This window comes from Lepidochelys kempii, chromosome 21 (genome assembly GCF_965140265.1).
Source record: "Lepidochelys kempii isolate rLepKem1 chromosome 21, rLepKem1.hap2, whole genome shotgun sequence".
Taxonomy (NCBI): domain Eukaryota; kingdom Metazoa; phylum Chordata; order Testudines; family Cheloniidae; genus Lepidochelys; species Lepidochelys kempii.
Window position 1 is genome coordinate 12045342 of NC_133276.1, and position 22453 is coordinate 12067794.

The window sequence follows — 22453 nt, forward strand, 5'->3', positions numbered from 1 at the left end:
GATATATAAATGGATCGGTTAGGCCCCAGTCCTGTAAGCTGTTCCATCTGGGTGGATCCTGATGCATATGCAAAGCCCTGCTGAAGCGAGTGGGACTCCAGATGGGCACGGGTTCTCAGGTATCACACGCAAGATCAGTGCCTTAGAATGCCATTTTAAAAGTAAAAACAACAAGGAGTCCTTGTGGCACCTTAGAGACTAACAAATTTATTTGGGCACAAGCTTTTGTGGGCTAGAACCCACTTCATCAGATGCATGAATGCCCAAATAAATTTGTTAGTCTCTAGGTTCCACAAGGACTCCTCGTTTTTGCTGATACAGACTAACACAGCTACCACTCTGAAACCTGTCACCATTTTAAAAATGTAACTGAGCACTTGCAACTCCATCTGGAAATAAATGGGAGCTGAGAATGTTAGTTGCCTCTAAGTATCAAGCTTTAATCTTTAATGTGCCTTTTAGCAATGGTATTTTTAAGAACATTTTTAAAAATGACACAATATATTTAAGTTGAACAAATAGCTAAAATGTATTAATATTTCAGATTTACAAATGCAACTGCACACCTTCAACTCCAAATTGTAAATTTCCTCATGTTTAAATACAAATGTACAAGAATGAAGCTGAAGAAATTTATGATTTGGAACCGAAGGCACACAGGTCTGTTTAAGCTTCATTGCCTGTCATTTTCCTTTGAAGGAGCCGCATTAATTTTGAACTTGCACCCTTTAAAAACGGGTAGAGAGAATAAATTGAATTAAGGTGTCCCTCTGAGACATTAAGATAAGTTTGAATGTTTTTTCAAATAACACATTAGTTCCACAGATACATTGTAAAATTAAATGATGGAGAACCTGTTATAACACAAGGCCCTCAATCTTGCAAAGGTTTATGTGTGTGCTTACCTTTATGCCTATGAGTAGTCTTATTGAACTCAGTGGAATTATTCACAAACTTGACATTAAACATGTGTAAATCTTTACAAGACTGGGGTCTAATCTCATAAAGATAGCAATTTCAGTGCAAGCCTAAGGGTAAATCTACACTGTGAGGTAGGGGTGTGATTCTTATCTCCCATACACCTACTTGTGGTAACTTTCATCTGAGCTAGCACACTAAGAATAGTGTAGCTGTGACAGCATGGGCAGTAGTGAGCAGCACTACATGGTACCCTGAGTACAAACCTGCCTGCACCACAGGGGTATGTACTTGGGGCAGCTATGGCCCCATGATACCACGGCTACACTTCTATTTTTACTATGCTAGCTCACATGAGAGCTAGTGCTTGAGCAAGCTGGGAATCATACCCCTAGCTCGTGAGGTAGACGTAGCCTAAAGGGTTAAAGAGACCCCGAGATGAAGCCAAAGTAAAGCAGTTGGTACAAGTTACATCACTCTATGTGCCAAAACTATGTAAACACACAAAAAACCGCCTTTGTTTGAAATGAAAATGAAGTTTAACATATAAACAAGGGAAATGAGTTAATTATTGAAATTATTCTTTTAGGAATAAGGAGAAGGGTCTTCCCCACCAACATTCCTGCTTCAGATATTTGGAATATCTATTTTGTAAAGAATATTATGCTTCATTAATAAGATTGGGCCACAGTAATTGTTAATTTCTGGCCAGTTGCCATCCCACTAAAACTGATGAGAGTTTTGTAATAGTACCAGTTCTTGGCCCTTTGTTTCCAAAACTCCCACTGATGCATTTATCAAGTGCAGCATATAAACCAGTATGTGTTACTGAAGAGTTCAGAGTTCTGGCATATGGGCGTTACCCGTTTTTTAAAGAAAAGAATGCATTGACGCATGGTTTGGAAAAGAAAGGTGGCTTAAATTTTGCAGCTGATATGGTCCTAAATTATGCATGTCCTTCTCTACAATATTCAGCACAAGTTTCCCAGTGTTATTAAACAGTTAGTTTCCCCAAACTGGGGTCCATTGGACCATGGGTGCGTTGCAAAGCTGAATGTCAGATACTGCTGGCTCACATTCCACTGCTAAATTACATCAAAAGTTAAAACTCAGGTCAGTAAAGGAGAGAAAAATCATTAAAGTTTTCATTTCCATTTTTTGTTGAGCTTTAATCAGAATTTTCCACCTAATTCTATACAGGGATTTTATGACTGGGAGGTGGGGTGTCCATGAGACCTTTTTATAGGGAGACTACATATAATGTTTGGGAACCCTGGTTCCACCTCACTGATTTCCCAGCTCAAAACCTAGTTTCTTCCTTGCCCAAACCTTAATTACTCTTGCCCTCAGTTGCTGTTCTATTGTGTAACTCCCCAATACTTTAGGTGACTGTTTGCATGAATGCTGCCCTACAAAATAAATGTGGATTGTATTGTTCTGGCCATTTGTTTAATCTTGGTCATTCAGGTGAACGGCAATAGAGACAAGGTTCTGGGCTGCCTTTGAGGTGGGGTTGGAAAGGGGTGCAATATGACGCAGAGCAGTCAGCACACAGAGTGCATTCAGAGTGTGAGAGGTGGCACTCAGGCTGACCCTTCAGCATATTTTGGGGGAATGAGAAGGGAGAAAATCCCAAGTTGCTAGGTGTGTGTGGGGGAAGGAAAACTCACCCGTCTTCTCAGAACACTGTAGAGGTGGGCACACCCTAAGCCTGCCCATCAGTATATTGGGGTGCAGTGACATCCCCAGGGTGGGCCCCCCACTTTAGCACAGTGGGGGTAGGTATGAGGGGATACCCCCAAACTACCCCCAGTCCAGCAGATGAGGGTGGGGGTCACCCCCAAGGCTGTACCCCAACTTCAGCACACTGGGGGCAGGAGGACAGCCCCCAGCTTAATATATGAGGGTGGCGGTCACCACCCCAGGCTGCCCTTCACTTCAGTGTACTGGGAGGGGGCACACCCCAGGTTGCCCCTTCAGCACCCTGGAAGCAGGGGGACACCCCCTAGTTCAGCCCAGTGGAGGTCACCTCCCAGGCTGTGTCCCCCCCTTTAGCAGACTGGAGGCAGGGGGACACCCCCTAGTTCAGCCCAGTGGGGGTCACCTCCCAGGCTGTGTCCCCCCCTTTAGCAGACTGGAGGCAGTTCAGCCCAGTGGGGGTACCCCCAGGCTGCCCTTCACTTCAGCACACTGGAGGCAGGGGGACACGCCCTAGTTCAGCCCAGTGGGGGTCACCTCCCAGGCTGTCTCCCCCCCCTTTAGTAGACTGGAGGCAGGGGGGTACCCCCAGGCTGCCCTTCACTTCAGCACACTGGAAGAGGGAGGGCACGCCCAAGGCTACCCCCTTCAGCACACTGGAGGCAGGGGGCCACCCCCACAGCTTAACATATGGGGTGGAGGTCACCCCCCCAGTACACTTGAGGCAGGGGGACAGCCCCCCAGCTTAACATATGAGGTGGAGGTCACCCCCCCAGCCTGCCCCCCCCTCCAGCACACTGGAGGCACGGGGCCACCCCCAGCTTAATATATGGGGTGGAGGTCACCCCCTCCCAGCGCACTGGAGGCAGGGGGACAGCCCCCCCCCAGCGGGGGTGGGGGCGCTCCAGCCGGGCCGTCCCCGCTCCCCTCCCCCCCAGAGGCCGCTGCCCCCGGGCCTCCCGCTCTGTGGTGTCCGGGGAGGGGGGGAGCGAGGGGGGGCGGTCCCTGCCTGTGGGGGGGAGCGAAGCTGCTGCAGCCCCCTCCCCCGCCCGCTCTCTCGCTGCCTCCTTCCCTCTCCGCTCGGCCGGGCTGCGCTGCCGCCGCCGCCTCCATCTTGTCCCCCCCCGCCGCCGCCGCCGCCGCCTCCCTGCTTCCCCCCCGCAGCAGCAGCCGCCGGAGCCGGAGCCGCGGCGGCGGAGCGAGGGGGCCCCGGGGGGCGCGGCGCGGGGAGCAGCGGGGCCGGGCTCGGAGCCGCCGCGGCGGTGGCCAGCGGGGGCGGCGCTGAGGCGACAGCCGCGGAGGCGGCGGAGCGGACCCGACCCAGCCGACATCTTGTCCCCCCGGCCCCCCCCCCGCGAGCCCGTCCCGCGCCGGAGCCGCCGCGGCGGCGGAGGAGGGAGGAGCAGGCGGCGGCAGCGCGGCCAGGTAAAGCGGAGCCCGCGGGGCCGGCACCCCCCACCCCGGGGGGTCGCGGGAAGGTGACCCGGGGGGGGGAGCGGGCGGGGCGGCGGCCGTCCCCGGGCCGGGCGCGGCTGGGGTGGGGGGCGGGGAGCGCGGCCGCCGCTGCGGCGCCTTATAGCGGGGGCAGCTGAAAGGGGTGGCGGCCGGTGAGGTGGGGTTGGGGGGGGAAAAGCTGGGGTAAGAACCCCCCCCGCCATCTTGTCCCCCCGAACGGGGGTAGGCCCGCCCACCTTCTCCCACCCCATTGGCCGAGGCGGGACCGAGGCCCACCCCCTCCCCGCGCTCGACCACAGACCCTGTGCTAGCATTGGTCACCATGGTCGGATGGACGGCGACGGCAGCCAATGGCAGCGGAGATCTGGCTCCCCTCCCCGTGCGCTCCCGCCGCCTGTGTAAGCGGAGGAGGGATTTTCCCCGCGGAAGGTCTCGGGAATGCTGGAGACGCTACAGGCCCCGCCCATCCCCTGCTGAGACCCGGCACCGCTCACTGCATGCACCACCCCCCTGCCGTGGGCTGACCCACCTCAGCCTTGGGGGGGGGGGAGCGCCCTGCTGAGACCTGGCACCGCTCACTGCATGCACCACCCCCCTCCCGGGGCTGACCCACCTCAGCCTTGGGGGGGCAGCGCCCTGCTGAGACCCGGCACCGCTCACTGCATGCACCACCCCCCTGCCGTGGGCTGACCCACCTCAGCCTTGGGGGGGGAGCGCCCTGCTGAGACCCGGCACCGCTCACTGCATGCACCACCCCCCTGCCGTGGGCTGACCCACCTCAGCCTTGGGGGGGGAGCGCCCTGCTGAGACCTGGCACCGCTCACTGCATGCACCACCCCCCTGCCGTGGGCTGACCCACCTCAGCCTTGGGGGGGGAGCGCCCTGCTGAGACCTGGCACCGCTCACTGCATGCACCACCCCCCTGCCGTGGGCTGACCCACCTCAGCCTTGGGGGGGGGAGCACGCCCTGCTGAGACCCGGCACCGCTCACTGCATGCACCACCCCCCTCCCGGGGGCTGACCCACCTCAGCCTTGGGGGGGGGGAGCGCCCTGCTGAGACCTGGCACCGCTCACTGCATGCACCACCCCCCTCCCGGGGGCTGACCCACCTCAGCCTTGGGGGGGGGGGAGCGCCCTGCTGAGACCTGGCACCGCTCACTGCATGCACCACCCCCCTCCCGGGGGCTGACCCACCTCAGCCTTGGGGGAGGCCCCCTGCTGATACCTGGTTGAGCTCACTGCATGCACTATCCCCCCTGCCGTGGGCTGACCCACCTCAGCCTTGGGGGGGAAGTGCCCTGCTGAGAGCTGGCACCACTCACTGCATGCACCACCCCCCTCCCGGGGGCTGACCCACCTAAGCCTTGGGGGAGGCCCCCTGCTGAGACCTGGTTGAGCTCACTGCATGCACTATCCCCCCTGCCGTGGGCTGACCCACCTAAGCCTTGCGGGAGGCCCCCTGCGGAGACCTGGTTGAGCTCACTGCATGCACTATCCCCTGGCCATGAGCTGACCCACCTCAGCCTTGGGGGAGGCCCCCTGCTGAGACCTGGCACAGTTCACTGCATGCATCATACCTCTGAAAGGAGCTCTCGCCTAAGTCCTTACACATCTTATTGTGTGCATCATCCCGAGACTGAATCTTGGGAGCTCATTGCATGCATCATCTGTTGCCTGACAAAGTTCACTGCTTGCATCATCCTCCCTGAGAAAGTTGTCTCTGCTGATACCTGGCATAGCTCATTGCATGCAACATTCCCGGCTTAGTGGGGCCATTACTGAGGCCTGACTCAGGTCACTGCCTACACTATCCCCACCATGAGAGAAGAGATTCTCCTGGTAGGGCCTGACATGACTCACTGTATGCACACTGTCCCTGGTTTGGGAACCTAGAGGACCCCCATACTGAGGCCTACCACTCTTCTCTACATGCACCAAACCCATCCTGAAACCAAGGCTTTCCTACAGAGACCTGATACTACCCATGGCATGCTCCATTCTCACAATAGGCGGAGATCACTCCTGCTAACACCTGGTGCAGCTCATTGCACGTGCTTTCCAGTGGCTTGGCCTAACATCCCGCTTGCACCATCTCCTCCTGAAAAGTGACAGAGTTCAATGTAATCACTATCGTCACCATGATATTGTACCATCTTCACAATTACCGGCATAGATCTTAATCCCCCGGACTTGAGGCCTGACTCAACTCTCTGCATGCACTGTCACTGGCGTGGTGGTTACCTGTGCTGGGCATTTGATGAGACTTGATAAAACTCACTGTGTGCACTGACACAAATGTAGGGCATGCAGCTGTACTGAGCCTCTGCTGAGCCCAAACACAATTCCTCATATGTTTCAGTACAGGCATGAGGGCAGAAGAGTCCAAGCCATCTGCAAATATCTGTGTTCTGTCCCTGGGAAAGAGTGGGGCTTGGGGGACATGGGTCTGGTAGGCATGTAAAAACCGTGGGTTCATGGGCATTGTGGAAGGAGTGTGATTAGGTGGTCAGGGGCATGACTGGTGTTCAGTCTGGCTGGCATGAGAAACGAATGCAGTCTGGTGGCAAGATGAAGCGTAAGTGAAGTGTGACTTGAAGACATTGAGGATTGTTTCTTTGTGGCATTTATTGGTTTATTTATAGGTGCCCGTCGAGTGCTCTGGAATATTAAATTAAAAATCACAACAGAGACCAACATAAACAAGGTACTTCCCATAACTGTATCTATGTCAGCCCGTGTCTTTCTAAACTGCGTTAGAGAAGAGTGAAAAAAGCTTGGCTTTTCAGTGTGCCCAGAAGGTTAAGAAATCTGGGCCCTCGTGAACCACGGTTGGGACTGAGTTCTAAAACTGAGGACCTTTCACAGAGAATGCCCTGCCAGCTGCTTCTTTTTCTTTATATCAAAGGAACGGCTCTTCGAGCATCTCTGCAGGTCTCAGTTGCAACGGCATGTCATGGAGAGAGAGGCAGTCCCTCAGGTAACCAGGTCCCAAACCATTTAGGGCATTGTAGGCAAAACCAACCCCTTGAATTCCACCTGGAAGCTTATTGGAAGTCAGTTCAGATCATGCGGCACTGATTGGATATGTTCCCATCGTGCAACTCCATTTAATAAATGGGCTGCAGGATTCTGTACCAGCTTCAGCTTCTGAATGGTCCTGGCACTCAGCTCCACGGAGAGCACGTTACAGCAATCTTATCTTCATGGCATGGAAAACTGTGGCAAACTCCATTTTGGAGAGAAAACATTGCACTTGTCTTGCCAGTGTAGATGGGGAAAAGTGCCCTCTTGGCCACATCTGCTACCTGGGCAGTCCAGAGCAGCCCAGGATATAACAACAGCTTCAAGTGGTTCACCTGTTTGCAAATGGCAATTGCACTCTGTGAATGAGGGGTGCTAAAATAAGATCCCCCAATAAGATCCAGCTGCTTTCTCCAGCCCACCAACATTTTCTCAGTCTTGTCTGGATTGGGTTGTATCCAGCTAACTCTCATTCAAGTCTCAAGTTCATCTAGGCACTTGATAATTTGTTTTGCTGCTCTCTCTGGATCATACTGATGAAGATGTAGGACTGGATGTCATCAATGTACTGAAAAGAGTGCAGCCCATGTCACCTCCCTTACTCTCTTTGAGGAGTGTCTTATACACATTGAACAAAAGAGTTGATTCTGTTGACCCATGTGGCACCCTGCAAACGAGATCCATTGTGACATGGGACAGTTGCCCACAGCTATCTTTTGGGTTCTGTCAGAAAGATGGGAATGGAACTGCCCAGGAGTAGCTACATCCATCCCTGCTAATGTCCGCAAAAGAAACCAAAAAATTGTATGGTCAGCTGTATCAAAGGTACATCTAAAAGAATCATCATGGACACTTTTTCCACTATTAGGAGGAGATCAGCAGCTAATGTAATCAATGCAGTTTCTACCCCATATCCAGGCCTATAGCAAGACTGGGTAGAATCTAGGGAATCAGACTGCCAGAGTTGCCTTGTCACTCCCATCCTAATTAACCTTCCCTGACAATGGGAGATGGGACAATAGTGGATAGATAGTTAGCCAGATTGTTGATATCAGGAATTGATTTCTTGAGCATGGGCCTCAACACTGGGGAAACATTGACAATCTTGATCAGCAATGGACCCAGTTTCTCTACTGGTGTTCATCTGCCAGGAATGACAAGAGTCCAGATTTCAGGTTGTGACATGAAGATGACCCAGCATCTCTGTAATCTCAGCAAACAATGCCTGCCAAAACTCAGCAGAGAAGACAGTGTGTGTGTCCTCTCAAGATATAGTATAGCCCAGTGCAGACAAAATTGCTCACGTTTGGAACGTAACATGAAAACTTCACGAGAGAAACTTGACTTGGCAACTGAGGGGAGGCAGTAGGATTCACCAAGCTGTCAGCTGTCACTTGGAACAGTTTTGCTGTGCGAGACGTTGCAGATGCTATGGTGGAAGTGAAGAAACCTTTCTTAGCACAGCCATGGCATACGATCTTAAGAGCTGTTCGTGCCACAAGTGGTCAGGCTCTGCTTTAGGCTTCTGCTTTTAATGCTTTAGCAGTCTCCCCTTTTGCTTTGTCTGTCACAGTTCGCCAAGGTAATTTGTGAAGCCAAAGACAGCAGAGAGAGAGGGCCTTTTGGGGTCACTGTCTGTAGTGGAGGAAAAAAAAATTGTTATAAAGTCTTACTGAGTTATCAACAGAGTGGTCTGTTGGAAGAACAGCCTTCTCCCTCAAGACCTCCTAGAAACTCACTGGTTCCATCAGCCTCTAGGGCATTGGTTCTCAACCTGTTTACCATTGTGGGCCGTATGCAACTCTCTGTGTGTTATGTGGGCCACATCCACACTATATATACTACCTGTATGGCCCTGAGGATGTCACGTGGGCCACAGTTGTGTGCTGATTGGGCTGCAGCTGACCCACGGGTTGAGAACTGCTCTAGGGCAAACCATCAAAACACATCACCTTGGTGTGATGGGGGCACCCTGATCTCAGATCAAAGAAGCATGTGGTTGTCCCATAACAGGAAATATTCATCATTCTAACCTCTTCCCCCTGACGCAAACATCAGATCTAGAGTGTTTCCACCCTTACGAATGGAGCTTGCAATTATGTGGGGGAGTTTCATGGTTGTCATGGCATGAAATTCTGGAATGATCCAGAAGAACCATCATCTACGGGGATACTGAAATCACAAAGCATTATCGGTGACTTAGTGCCACTGTGATGAGGAACCTGATCTTCCCACAGTGGGCCTCCACACCCACCCCATTGGATCCCGCTCCCAGAACTCACACGTGGTGCACACACACAGACCTCGCTGTGGTAGGGGAGACAGCCAGCATTTGAGATCAGATGCAAAAAGCACAATAATACCTCCTCCTGGATACCTTTTTGTTTCATGCTGAACCAGACAACTGGAGTCAAATGTGCCAGCAATGATCCTGCAGCATCATTCATATTTTGCATGTAAAGTCAGGGGCCTAAGCCTATTATTAAATCATCGGTGGTACGAACTTCTTTAGCCACCGACCCTGTATCTGATAGTGTGGCTCCTGCTCTGTTGCTTCTGTTCACCAATGCCTTGTTCTCCTGAGCATGATTATTTAGTGAAACCAAAGGAACCAGAATGTAACATCTTGGCCTTCATTTACACCTTTGCCTCAGTCAGTGCCTGGTGTTTTCTTTTTGCCTTATCTCCCCCTGCTCACCACCACAAGAATTGAGGGATCTAAGCTCTTGGAGTCCATGCCTGCTTGGAGTCCCCCATATCCTCATCTGATGGCAACATTGTTCAACCTTCTTGGCCAGCCTAAGACATTTATCAGAGGGGCCTGGTGTCCAGATTAGAACCTCTCCAAGGCAGGACCCAAATCTGTCATAAAACACAACTCCCAGGGCACCCTGCTGTTTTCGGTGGTACTCTCACCCCCATTCCCTGAGGGACTCTCGCTCCATGGCACCCGTTCTTAAGCCAACTTAATTATCTCCACATCAACCAATCCAATCATACAGACAGAACACACACAATACTGTGTCATACATTTTAACCTCCTCGCCCCCAGTCACCCCACCCGTACAAGTCTCAGTGGCTTCCTTCCAGTCCTGCGGGATGGAGGCGGTGGGGCTGAGCTATACCCTCCTTTGGCAGCTCTGCTGGATGATGGAGGGGAAGAACCAGGCTGCAGGTGGAGAAAGGTGAGCAAGTGGCTGGCGTGTAGGCTGATAGCAAGTATGTTGCTAGAGAAGAAATCTGCCTTGGTGATAATGGGGGAGATTCTGGAAAGCCTAGAGGCAAAATGGAAGGGTTGTGGCCTTGTTACTCTGGAAATGGAGTGGAGGAAGGTGAGACCTGCAGCCAGCTAAGCAAGGATTGAAGCTTGGTGGCACTGGAAGTGGATTAGCAAAGAGATACTGAGCTGCTGGTGCTGGGGAAGGAGGACTTTGTTGTCAGCACAGCAGAATGGCTCCAAAAGGACACTAGCAGAATGTGAAGTGGTGTCACTGGGATGGGATTTAGGAAGAAGTGTGGCATAATGGCAGGGGAGGAGAAATATTTTATGGCATCAAGGAAGCAGAAGGGAAGGACTGGGTGTTACAGGAATGGAGTGGAATGGAATAGGAAGGGTGTACAATGAGCATGGAGGGTTGGTGAAGTAGGGTGTGGTGGCACTGGAAAATAGTGTTGAAATTCTGGAAGGGGTAAATCCAGTATTGCATGGATGTAAATCAGTATAGCACTTGGCCCCTCTGTCAGAGGTTCTGTTTGTGTAATTGAATTGATGCAGGCCACATTTACATTTGAGAATCAGACTGCCCCTGAATGAACTGGTGGGACAGAAACGGGTTAAGCACAAATGGTTCAGTGTATGCATAACAGCCATGCTATTTGGTTCAGTTGTAGTGCTTTCTAGGTATCTAGCCCACAGTTCCCAGAAGCAGTGCAATATGGGAGATTTTTGAAAAGCCACCATGGGACAGTACGAGGAGGACTGTTTGAACCTTTATGCTATTACCTTTGTTCATGTTGGGACTAAAACAGCACAGACCACTACAGTACTTAGCCCTGTTGAAAGCAAGTATTTTGGCACCCTTTGGAGCAATTTTTTGTGACCATCAGGAGTATTACAGGGTGCTAGGAGGACTAAAGAATTAGAATGGCAAATTTCTCTAATGTAGACAAAGCTGCAACGTTTGGCCAGCTCTATTTCAGATTCTTTCATTGTTTTGGAGTCAGGTTTCAGAGATGGTTATGCTGACATTGTGACAACTTTTTGGGTTCAGCTGCCCTCTCTGACCCAGCCAATCAGCTCTCACTGGTGGTAGTTTCAGTAACTTTTTAGATGCTTCTGCATAGTATTAAATGATTGTATGTTTTATAACCTTGTTTTTTAATGACAGGTTTCAGAGTAGCAGCCGTGTTAGTCTGTATTCGCAAAAAGAAAAAGAGTACTTGTGGCACCTTAGAGACTAACAAATTTATTTGAGCATAAGCTTTCGTGAGCTACAGCTCACTTCATCGGATGCATTCAGTGGTAATAGCTCACCTTAAGTGATCACTCTCGTTACAGTGTGTACGGTAACACCCATTGTTTCATGGTCTCTATGTATATAAATCTCCCCACTGTATTTTCCACTGAATGCATCTGATGAAGTGAGCTGTAGCTCACGAAAGCTTATGCTCAGATAAACTTGTTAGTCTCTAAGGTGCCACAAGTCCTCCTTTTCTTCTTGTTTTTTAAGACAGCCAATTCTGATGAGAGAAACCCCACTTTTCTCAATAGGCCTAAGTAGGAGGTAAACGTTGTGATTGGCTTGGGTGCATGCATGTATTTGCAACAGAATCTTGAGAAAACTGCATGCTCAGTTAGTGGCATGAGTAGTGGAATTTAATTCTGTTTACCAAACTTGGTGCCTGTTTAAATTCTTTAGGCTCCCGTTTCACTTGTGCTTCTGAAATCCTTGTTTTCCATGTTTCAGTCCCTCCCTTGTGTGTTCTCCAGTTCACTCTTTATAAGCCTGGTTGGTTTTCAGTGAGAAGGAGGGCAGGAACAATTAAAGGAATGTGCAGTGGGTATTCTGTTCCCATTGATTTACAGGTTGGGAAGGAGGTTGACTAAGGATAACTTGTCTCTGCTGCCTGGACATCCCTTTCTTCTTGGTTGAGTTCATTTCTGCCGTAACTCCATTCCCCAAATAGGGATCTTTTGCATAATTTCTTTACTTCCCCATCAGAAAGTCATTTTTCTGCAGGGAAGCAAAGAAATCTGCGGGGGACATAAATTCTGTGCATGCACATGGCACATAATTCCCCCTGGAGTAAAATTGAGACAACCGGAAGCTCAGTCAGGACAAATTAAATTGGATTCTTTACTGCCTGCTGATCAGGTGGCTGATTAGTGTTTTAAGGGCCATGGTTGCATTTTATGATACTCCATTAGTCCTGGCTGCAACCTTGACTCCCCATGGCATATTAATACTCCAAGGCTAGAAGCATCATTCCTAGAACTTGTTTACCCCTCACCAATAGAACTAACTGATTATTGTTGTAGGGCCTGACCCCTGCAAGCACTTACCCATTCTTGCCTCTTGTGAATATGCGTTTGCAGGGTCAGGCCCTTTATAGACCAAAAATCATACAATGAGCTAAACACAAATTACATTTTATAATGTTTTTTCATGGCTGCAAATTCTGTAAGCAGGGCTGAAATTATATATTTAAATAAAATATTGGTGAGGCAGCAGTTCAGACCCTTCGTGCACCTTCAGTGCAGCAAGAGATAAGCCAGGAGCCCACTTATCTTTTCAGGAGGCTTTCATGTTCTGTTTTTCTTTTTCTTCTCTCCCTGTCTTTCTGGGTCTGTTTTTTCATGTGATTTGGCCGTTTTCTTCCCACAGCTCATTTTCCTGTTGCTGGCGCGGCCACTGTTCTCAAGTGATTTATCTGGCTCCCTATTAACATTCCCATCTTGCCTCTTTCCCACCTCTGTCCTCCACAGCATTTCTGTTACTACATTTTCTTTCCTCTCTCTCCAGCCGCCTCAATTCCCACTGAATCTTCTGGCTCCAGCATACAGTCCTGTCTCACCCTGTTAAAAAATCGTCGCCCTAAACATGTTGTGCTTGCTGTTTGAAAAGTGTTTGAGAGAAAAAAAAATCTCCTTTCCCGTGTTACTCTCTCGTCCCCTGTTCCATGTTGACCAGTCAGCACTTGAGCCTGGAAATGAAACCTAGCCTCTCTGTCACCCACTGTGTTTCCTTGAGAACCCCACCAAATCGCAGAAGGAATGGATGCTTCGTCCTTACATCTGGCCTGCTACATTGCTAAATTCTTCCTCTGGCTTTGCTCGGCCAGTTGTGCCCCGTTCTGCATGTTCATATTGGGTTCCGGCCCATTCTGCATGTTGGGAGGCAGCCACAGGGCTAGTTACATACACGCTCCCTGGAGTGCTCCAGAGGGAACAGCTGCCATTGTGGAGAGAGAGGCTGGATACCAGTTTTCATTGCAGTCTCATCTCAGTTGTGTTGGTCAGTCAGTGCACCCAGGATTTTTAAATTAAAGCTAATCTATATCTCTAATCTATATATAATATTTATATTGCACCAGCCATGATGTGAACTGCATTTACCGTTAAAAACTAGTGATGTTCAGTATAAAGGGATCACTGAAGGAGTGGTTATGCACATGGGGTGTAGGATTGAGGTCCCTGGTTCTCGGTAATTCCTTTCATTGTTTTCAAGACACAAGCTGTAATGAATGAACAGGCCACAGTCATCAGCTTCTATATTGTCTTTTAGCAGTAGATGTTACGTTCTTTGGCTGAGAGCTGTGTCTGGGATTATATACCCATTATTTATTAATTTATTTTATTTCTTTGACTGTTTAAAAGAAGCACCTGTTCTGACATGCTGCACCCTTGTATGCTTATTTGCAATATAAAGAAGTGAGGATAAATTGGATTCCCAGACTGCAGGAAGAATTGTGTTTACTGAAGGCCAGGTTGCCAATCTATTTCAGTGCCAGTCCCTTTCGGTAGATACCCTGGAAGTGCTCCAGAGCCATGAGACAACTTCAAACAGCACTTGGCCAGATTAATCTCTTCCAAACCTTTCCATATCCCATTGCACAACCATTGTCTTGCAGCACTTCCTAATGCAGCCCTCTGAGCCTGTGTCAGAATTTGCAAAATGAATATTTTTGTGGACTACTTTACAGAAGGGTAGAAAATAGGACCCAGATTGAAATGCTGGTTGCAACCTGAGCCAAGGAACTGTGACTGGCTCCACTTAAAAAAGACTGGTTCCTTTATGTAGCCTTATAGCTGGAACTCACATAATGTATTCTGTGAGCAGTGGGATATTACTTGCAGATATAGGCGTATAACCCTCTTCTGTAGAATTCTCACCTGTTTTTTCACCAGACTTTGTTGAGTGAAAACGGTACCACGGTCTAGGGGGCAGGAATAGTGCCTGCTTTTAAGTTTGGAAAATGTCTAGTACATTGTGTGTGCTATGGGAAGTAAATAATAATAATAACAGGCACAAGAGCATAGAGAAAAATTCCATGTGCAGCATGAATTTATTAATATATGGACAATGCCATCAGATATAAAAAGTGTTGTTCGATTTGGTGGGAGTTCCAACTGCGAGCTGAGCAAAGCACTCTCTCTACAACATTTAGCTCAATACCAAATACCATCAAACTCAGTTCAGCTTTTCTCAGCTGGTTGTACAGTGGTATGCCAGTCCTCTGAAAAGATAACAGAGCAGGGGCCTGGAGGGGATTTGCAATGCAATGCTACAACATAATAGGAGACATAGTAGACCCTATCCACTGGTGGATGTGTGCCCCCTTGGGTCTAAAGAAGGAGGAAATGCTTTCAGTGCTTTAGTGAATCTGAAATTAGTTGAGCCTCTAGTGCAGTGGTCTCCAAACTTTTTGGCTCGCGCACCCTCAGGGTGAAGACCGGCCGCAGACATGCTGCTGATGGAAGAACGGAAGACTTACCACAGGCGGGCCCCCAGAGGGGAACACCAGCTGTGGACGTGCAGAGCTGCTGCCGAAGAAAAAAAACAGCAAAGTGCCGTCTGGTGGTGCTCCTGGTGCCGCGCACTCGCTGGGATCATCTCGCGCACCCCCTGGGATGCGTGCACCCCAGTTTGGAGACCACTGCTCTAGTGGACATGTTTCACTCCTATCATGCTGAGTAATTTTTTGAATCTGTGCTGCTCACGTTTTCCTGTGCTGCTGGCTTAAATTGTGCTCTGTGTTGTGTTACAGGGTTTCCAGGTGCAGCTATGAGGAAACCTCGGAGGAGGTCCCGGCAGAACCCCGAGGGGAGACGTTCTTCCTCGCCCTACAGCCTGAAATGCTCGCCCACCCGGGAGACTCTGACGTATGCCCAGGCCCAGCGGATAGTGGAGGTTGATATTGATGGACGCCTCCATCGCATCAGCATCTACGACCCCCTAAAGATCATCACGGAGGATGAGCTGACTGCCCAGGATATCACAGAGTGCAACAGCAACAAGGAAAACAGTGAACAGCCCCTGTTCCCTTCCAAGTCCAAGAAAACTCCCTCGAAAGGCAAAAAGAAAGAGTCATGCTCCAAACATGCACCAGGGACATCTTTCCATTTACCCCAGCCCAGCTTCCGGGTGATGGACTCCTTCAGCCAGCCAGATGCCCCTCCTCTGCCTGCAGCATACTACCGGTACATGGAGAAGCCTCCTGAGGACCTCGATGCAGAGGTGGAGTATGACATGGACGAGGAGGATCTGGCTTGGCTGGACATGGTTAATGAGAAGCGGAAGGATGATGGCTATGGGACAGTTTCTGCTGACGCTTTTGAGCTGCTGGTGGATCGGCTGGAGAAGGAGTCATACTTGGAGAGCCGCAACAACGGAGCACAGCAGTCACTGATTGATGAGGACGCAGTCTGCTGCGTTTGCATGGATGATGAGTGTCACAACAGCAACGTCATCCTGTTCTGTGACATCTGTAACTTGGCCGTGCACCAAGAGTGCTACGGAGTACCCTACATCCCCGAGGGCCAGTGGCTTTGCCGCTGCTGCCTGCAGTCCCCTTCTCGCCCGGTTGATTGTGTTCTGTGCCCAAACAAAGGCGGAGCCTTCAAGCAGACTAGTGATGGCCGCTGGGCCCATGTTGTTTGTGCCATCTGGATCCCCGAGGTTTGCTTTGCAAACACTGTGTTCCTGGAGCCCATCGAAGGGATAAACAACATCCCACCAGCTCGCTGGAAGCTGACTTGCTACATCTGCAAGCAGAAGGGCATGGGAGCTGCTATCCAGTGCCATAAGGTGAACTGCTATACTGCCTTCCACGTCACCTGTGCCCAACGGGCTGGTCTCTTCATGAAGATAGAACCCATGAGGGAGACCAGCATCAATGGCACAACTTTCACGGTGCGCAAGACGGCTTACTGTGGGGCACATTCCCCACCCGGTACCACGAAAAAAGGGTCTACGACTGCTACCAGTGAAGGGGAGGAGGACATCGCGAAGGAAGAAGGAGAGGAGGAAGACAGCGTCAGCACCCCCAAGGGATCCCTGAAGAAGAGCAAAGTGAAGTTGAAGCAGAAGATCAAAAAGGAAGTCTGTGACCTGGCAGATGGACGTTCGTCTATGCCACTGGTGACAGTCACACAGATCCCCTCTTACAGGTGGGTGTTGGTACCGATGCTCTCTGGTGGATACCTGGGATTGGCCAGGTCTTTTGTATTAAGGACTGGGTTCATCCAGCATCTGTCTTCCCTTTAATCTTTAAACTGCACCCCCTGAAGACACTTGTCCATACTTCAGCTAGCAACAACCATGTTCAAAACACCTTCTGCAGAAGCAGGAACAAGCACCATTTTTGCACCCGGTTGTTGTCGGCACAGTTGAAGCGTCAGAGAGAGACAAGGCGGGTGCGGTAACATCTTTCATTGGACTAGCTTCTGTTGTTATTTTTTCAGCAGTTATGCCCAAACTGTAGCTCATTCCCAGGGGATCTTTAACAAACACCAAGCCTGGCAATTAAGAAAAAAAAATCATTATGGGTTGAACAAAATGTTTTCGTTTGATTTTTGGGCCTTTTTAGCCGTTTAAAAAAAAATAAAAGCAAAGGGGGCTGGATTCCCAAGGGGACTTCGGGACTGCTGGCAAATCCTTCTTCCTGGTATGGAGCATGGACTTGAACCCAGGTCTTCCCCTCCCAGTTTTGTACCCTGACCACTGGGCTGTTGGCTATTCTAGGGTGGGTCTCTCAATCTCTCCTATTAACTAAATATTCACTGGGCCAGGGAGTGAAAGAGTGACTTGGTAGCTACATGGTTAGGGCTTCCTCCCGGTGGCGGGGAGGGGATACCTGAATTTCAGTCCCTGCTCCACTGAATATTTAATTATTTGTACAAAGTAGAACAGTTTCAACAGGAGAGACTGAGAGAGACCTACCCTCAAATGCCTCAGAGTCCAGTGATGAGGGCACTCACCTGAGAGGGGGGACATCCAGGTTCCCGTCCCTGCGCCCCATCAGGCAGAAGAGAGATTTGAACCAGGGTCATTCTGGGTGAGTGCTGTAACCACTGGGTTATAGGTATAAGGGAAGCAGCATCTCCACCTTGGGCCTTATGAAAGCCAATGGCGCCTCAGTCAGGAATCTAGTGTAAAACATTGAAATGGTCTGTTTCGGCGATCTCAACACCAAGCATTTTGACATTTCCAAATTATTTTTCCTTTTTTTTCTTCCTGACCGAAATAATTTGCCAAAACCGATACAAATTCGCAAAATATTTTGATCGACCTGAATCTGTATTTATTTGCAAGAAAAAATTTAGTCCGAAAAATGTCACCCAGCTCTAATTATACCAAATTATAACACGCAACGTGTAAACATAAACCATGTTGGACTGTGACCAGGCTTTAAAATAGTTTCAGACTTGGTTGCAAGCCACTGGGTGAAGAGGGCCTCAATGGAAAGCAGCTTCCTATTGATCTAAAGCCACTGTGTTTTGAGTCCTCACTTCATGGCTCCTAAGCATCCTGCTTAGTGAGCTGAATGCAACATTGTCATTGCAGCTGCGAATTTGGCCTAGTGTATTTCGGCCAGGACGCCCTCATGGAGCAGGGGATGGTGCTCTATTTTCTTTTAGCATCTTGGAAAGTGCAGCCAGATGCCCCATGTATTTAAATAGAGGTTCTGTTGGAACCTGCTCAGATACCATGTGTTGTTTATTATTTGTATTATCATAGCAGCTTGGAGCCCTCGTCATGGGCCAGGACCCCATTATGCTGGGTGCTGTACAAACACAGGAATGGCCTAAAAATTGTTAAATGGTTAAAAATATCATCCTGGGACTCTATTTGAGTTTGTTCCCTAGTGTGCCTTGCTTAATAATGCGAAACTTAAATGCCTCTAGGGGCTTGTCTACACTACCAAGTTTTGTTGACAAAACTTATGTTGACACCCAGAAGTCGACAAAACAAAAATCACCCAAGGGAGTTCACACTTGCTCCCTCTGTCGACAGATCCTGTCCACATCGGGGACGCCATCATCGACAGGGTGAGCAAGGCACCGTGGGTATGTATCCCACTGTGCAGTGTTGTGGGAAGGAAGAGCTGATCACTGCAGATCTTGGGTTTCTCTCCGAGTTCTCCCTCAGCTGCAGAAAGCAGCATCATGAGTAGCTCTGGGAGCTCTCCATGTTGAGGGATGGCAGCCTAGCAGTCTGTCCCCTTCCCCCTGCAGCAGCAGTCTGCCTGCAGCTGTGTGCCTAGTGCCAGGCAGACCAGGTGCATGCCAATGATTTGCTCTTTGTTTGTTCCCCAAACGGAGCAGCACACAGATACTTCCTGGAGCTTTGAAAGGGGAGGGGTGCATGCTTGCAGGGCAGCAGAGATCAAAACACTGAGCAGAGCAATTAGAGCAGGCATTGTGGTATACTGCCAGTTCTGTCGACAAAACAATCAGCAGTGTCTTCACTGGCTCTTTGTCGACAATAAAGGGAGGGGAAAAGACAAAAGTCTCTCCTAGGGGTGGAAGTTTTTTGTCACCAAAACGGGGCATTTTTCGCAACAAAAGTCCCATTGTAGTGTGTACACTCTTGCTGTTTTGTCGCCAAAAGGCAGTTTTTGGCGACAAAATTTGCCAGTGTAGACAAGCCCTAGTAAAGTTAACTGCTCCCTTGGAGCTGAATTGGTGATTGGATACTTCTCACCCTGCTATGACTATTGTTTGGTAAGAGCCTCCGGCCGAGCTGCTGTTAAAATAACAATACATTCCTGAAGGCAGAGATGGCTATCTTCACACCTGAAAGACCCCAGATTGGCACAGACTGGCGTGAATTATGTGTACAGTTCTTACGCATATTGACACAACATTGCAAAATTGTGCACCACTGTTACTGCAGCAGCAGATCTTAACGTGCTATCGTGGGCCACAGAATTTGATGATTGTTTTGATGTGCGGGGTAGTCTGCTTGCTGATCTGGTTTGTTTCCTGTAGGTTGAATAAAATCTGCAGTGGACTCTCTCTCCAGAGGAAGAACCAGTTTATGCAGCGGCTACACAACTACTGGCTGCTGAAGCGCCAGGCGAGGAATGGTGTCCCTCTGATCCGGCGCCTCCACTCTCACTTGCAGTCCCAAAGAAATGCAGAGCAGGTACCACCCCTCGTTCCAGTACCACATGATCTAGCAGCCTGGGTGAGAAAAGGAATATGAATTCATCTTTTCAAGGCTCTTCATAAATACGCAATTTACAGTATAGCCGTGGCACAGGGATTCCACAGCAAATAGTGAGCCTGTGGTCTTGTGGTCTGGGACTAAAGGGAACTGGGTTCAATACCCGGCTCTACCACAAACTTCCTATGTGACCTTGGGTAAATCACTTAATCTTTCCATGCCTCAGCCTCCCATCTGTAAAATGAGGATTAAAAACATTTCGCTGACTCACAGGGAGTGTTGTGAGGATAAATTTGTGATTGTTAGATGCATACAGCCGGATAAAAGAGATCAAGGCCACATTTCCAAGTGCCTGGCCCTGCCCAAATCAGGGCCAGCTTTTCCAAAGTGCTCAACAACCAGCAGCTCCCGTTGCAGCATTGCAGACTTTCAAAAGAGCTATGGGGAAATAAGTTTGGGGTAAACTGGAAAGGGGAGCAGGATGGAGAGACTGGAAGGATGTCATTCAACTTTGAGCACTGGCAGAGATGCAGTCAGGTGATGAGTTCTGGGTATTGAATTGGGGATTTGGAATGGGTAATAGCGGTAGAACTAGAGAAACACCCTGTTCTTTAAGGGAATTACAATGGAGAAGGAGTGCTCTTTCTTAATCTATGCTGTTTTCTGTTGGTACACTCAAGGAGTCAGGCCAGGTTAGTACTTGAATGGGAGATCCATTGTGCTGCAGCAAATGGTGTTGGTGATTCAGTGGGTGGCACTCTTCCTCGTGAGTCAGAATGGAATCAGTGCCCTGGGATTGTGCTGGTGTGTGATGTGCTGCTTGTGAGACCATCTTTCAGATGAATCATAAAACCAAGCACTGTCTTATTGTGGCTGTTAAAGATCCCATTCACAAGACAAGAGGTGTTAGCTCCAGAATCCTAGCCGAATCCCAATTTGGGTAATTCCTCCTGCGGCTTCAATTTCAAATCCTCCAATGCACATTTATGGCCCTATTTAAATAATAATCTGATATAATCTTTTGTGCTTCCTCTTCTGAACTGATGTGCAGTGTTAAACAGTGGCTGCGTTCCAGATCAGTGGTAGCTGGTGAGGTGGTGAAGTCAAGTGATTCCTGAATGCTGTAAAACTTCTTTGTGGAGCACTGTGTATATTGTGCACATATATATTTACCATATTTAGTGGAAATCACAGATTTGATTTGTGTGGTGACTTCTGACTGACTAGTGCAAAATTTAATTGACACTAATGAATCTAGGGTAGGGGAGTGCAAAATTTACTTAATATGTTGATTCAGCAGTTTTCAGTAAGTAGTCATTGTAAATGAATGCTTCTGGGTGAAAGACACTATACAAATGTAAATCATCCGTACTTCCTTTGTGTTTGTCTTTTATTGGTTGTCTCAGGTGAGCATTTATACATCAGTATATCCTTGTCATTACTTGAAAAGGACCTTAAGAGAGTATGTACAGCACCTAGCACAATGGGTCATCAAGTTTAGTTGTAGTGTAAATAATAATGACTTTTATATGAAAGGAGTGAGAGTACGACTGAACATGGACTAGATCATATTTCTGGAATGTGGTTATAACCTGGTTTAGACCTGTCCACACAGACAAGACCAAACGCCTGTTTTACCATGATCAGGCTGCTACTTAAGTATAGTGCTTAAACGCAGTCGATTTTGTAGTATGGATGGGGTCTAGTAGAAATGGAAGTAGACAGGAGAAAGAGTATGGGAGCCGAGACACTTGGGAAAAGTAGACAACACAAGAAGTCTGTATGTGCATTTCATCTCATCCCACTGTTACCCCTTACAGAAGGAGCAGGATGAGAAGACCAGTGCAGTGAAGGAGGAACTGAAGTACTGGCAGAAACTGCGGCACGATTTGGAGAGAGCACGGCTGCTCATTGAGCTGATCCGTAAGAGGGAGAAACTCAAACGGGAACAGGTAGGTAGATCCTGGGCCTTTCCTGCAGCCTCATGCGCCGCTCCACTTGCAGCTGGAGGAGGAATGGAAACACAGCAGCTTTTCTTAAATCTTTTTCTCTTTGCACAGGTACTGACCTTGAGAGGTGCTGAGCACCCACAACTCCCATTGAGGTCTGAGGGAGATACAGATGCTCAATACCTCTGCAAATCAGACCCTTGCTGACTTGCAGTGCTAGGGAGAGGCTGACTGACAGCACTGGGCAGAGTCAGGCACTGTGCTGTTAAGTGCTGGGCAAGCTTCTTTATGTAACTACCTATGCATTTGAATCATGGCATGCAACACCCCTGCTATTTCTGTCCTGAGCATGGATCATATGCTTGTGGAACAGAAAATAGATCTTTTTTAATGTTTATTCCAGTATTTTGGTAACCGTCACACCAAGAATGATCCTAAATCCTCCTCCTCTCCATTTGGTAAGGGAAAGATTCCTAAGTCTTACCTTGAGGTGGTTTTTTTTTTGTGAGAGAGGCAGTTTTGAACTTAGGCCACTTACTAAACTGGAAAGTTTTCTTTTGCCCTTGCAGTTTTTCAAGCTTATACCAGCCTGCGTGGTCAGATTTCTTTCACACTCTCCATCCTGGTCTCTGTATTATTTACTTTGCTTACAAGCTGGTCCAGTTGGGAATCCTTTCTCGTGACAGCTGACTGGACTCCATCCGTTTTTTGACTGAGATCTCCTGATGGTGCCAGCACTG

At 49.0% G+C, this 22453-nt stretch overlaps 1 protein-coding gene across 9 annotated transcripts in view; it reads left to right on the forward strand.

Annotated features, from left to right (window-relative positions):
* Nucleotides 1–3599: 3599 nt before the first annotated feature.
* BRPF3 (bromodomain and PHD finger containing 3) overlaps nucleotides 3600–22453 on the forward strand; it is a 47997-nt gene continuing 29143 nt past the window's right edge. For 2 of the 9 annotated variants that reach the window (XM_073320282.1, XM_073320281.1), the window contains exons 1-5: nucleotides 3600–4041; nucleotides 15362–16763; nucleotides 17501–17650; nucleotides 19587–19785; nucleotides 21585–21716. In XM_073320282.1, the coding sequence (XP_073176383.1) occupies nucleotides 15379–16763; nucleotides 17501–17650; nucleotides 19587–19785; nucleotides 21585–21716 (1866 nt within the window). In that variant the 5' untranslated portion in view covers nucleotides 3600–4041; nucleotides 15362–15378. The remainder of the gene's footprint in view (nucleotides 4042–15361; nucleotides 16764–17500; nucleotides 17651–19586; nucleotides 19786–21584; nucleotides 21717–22453) is intronic. The other 7 variants (XM_073320276.1, XM_073320274.1, XM_073320275.1 and 4 more) reach the window with 7 other exon arrangements.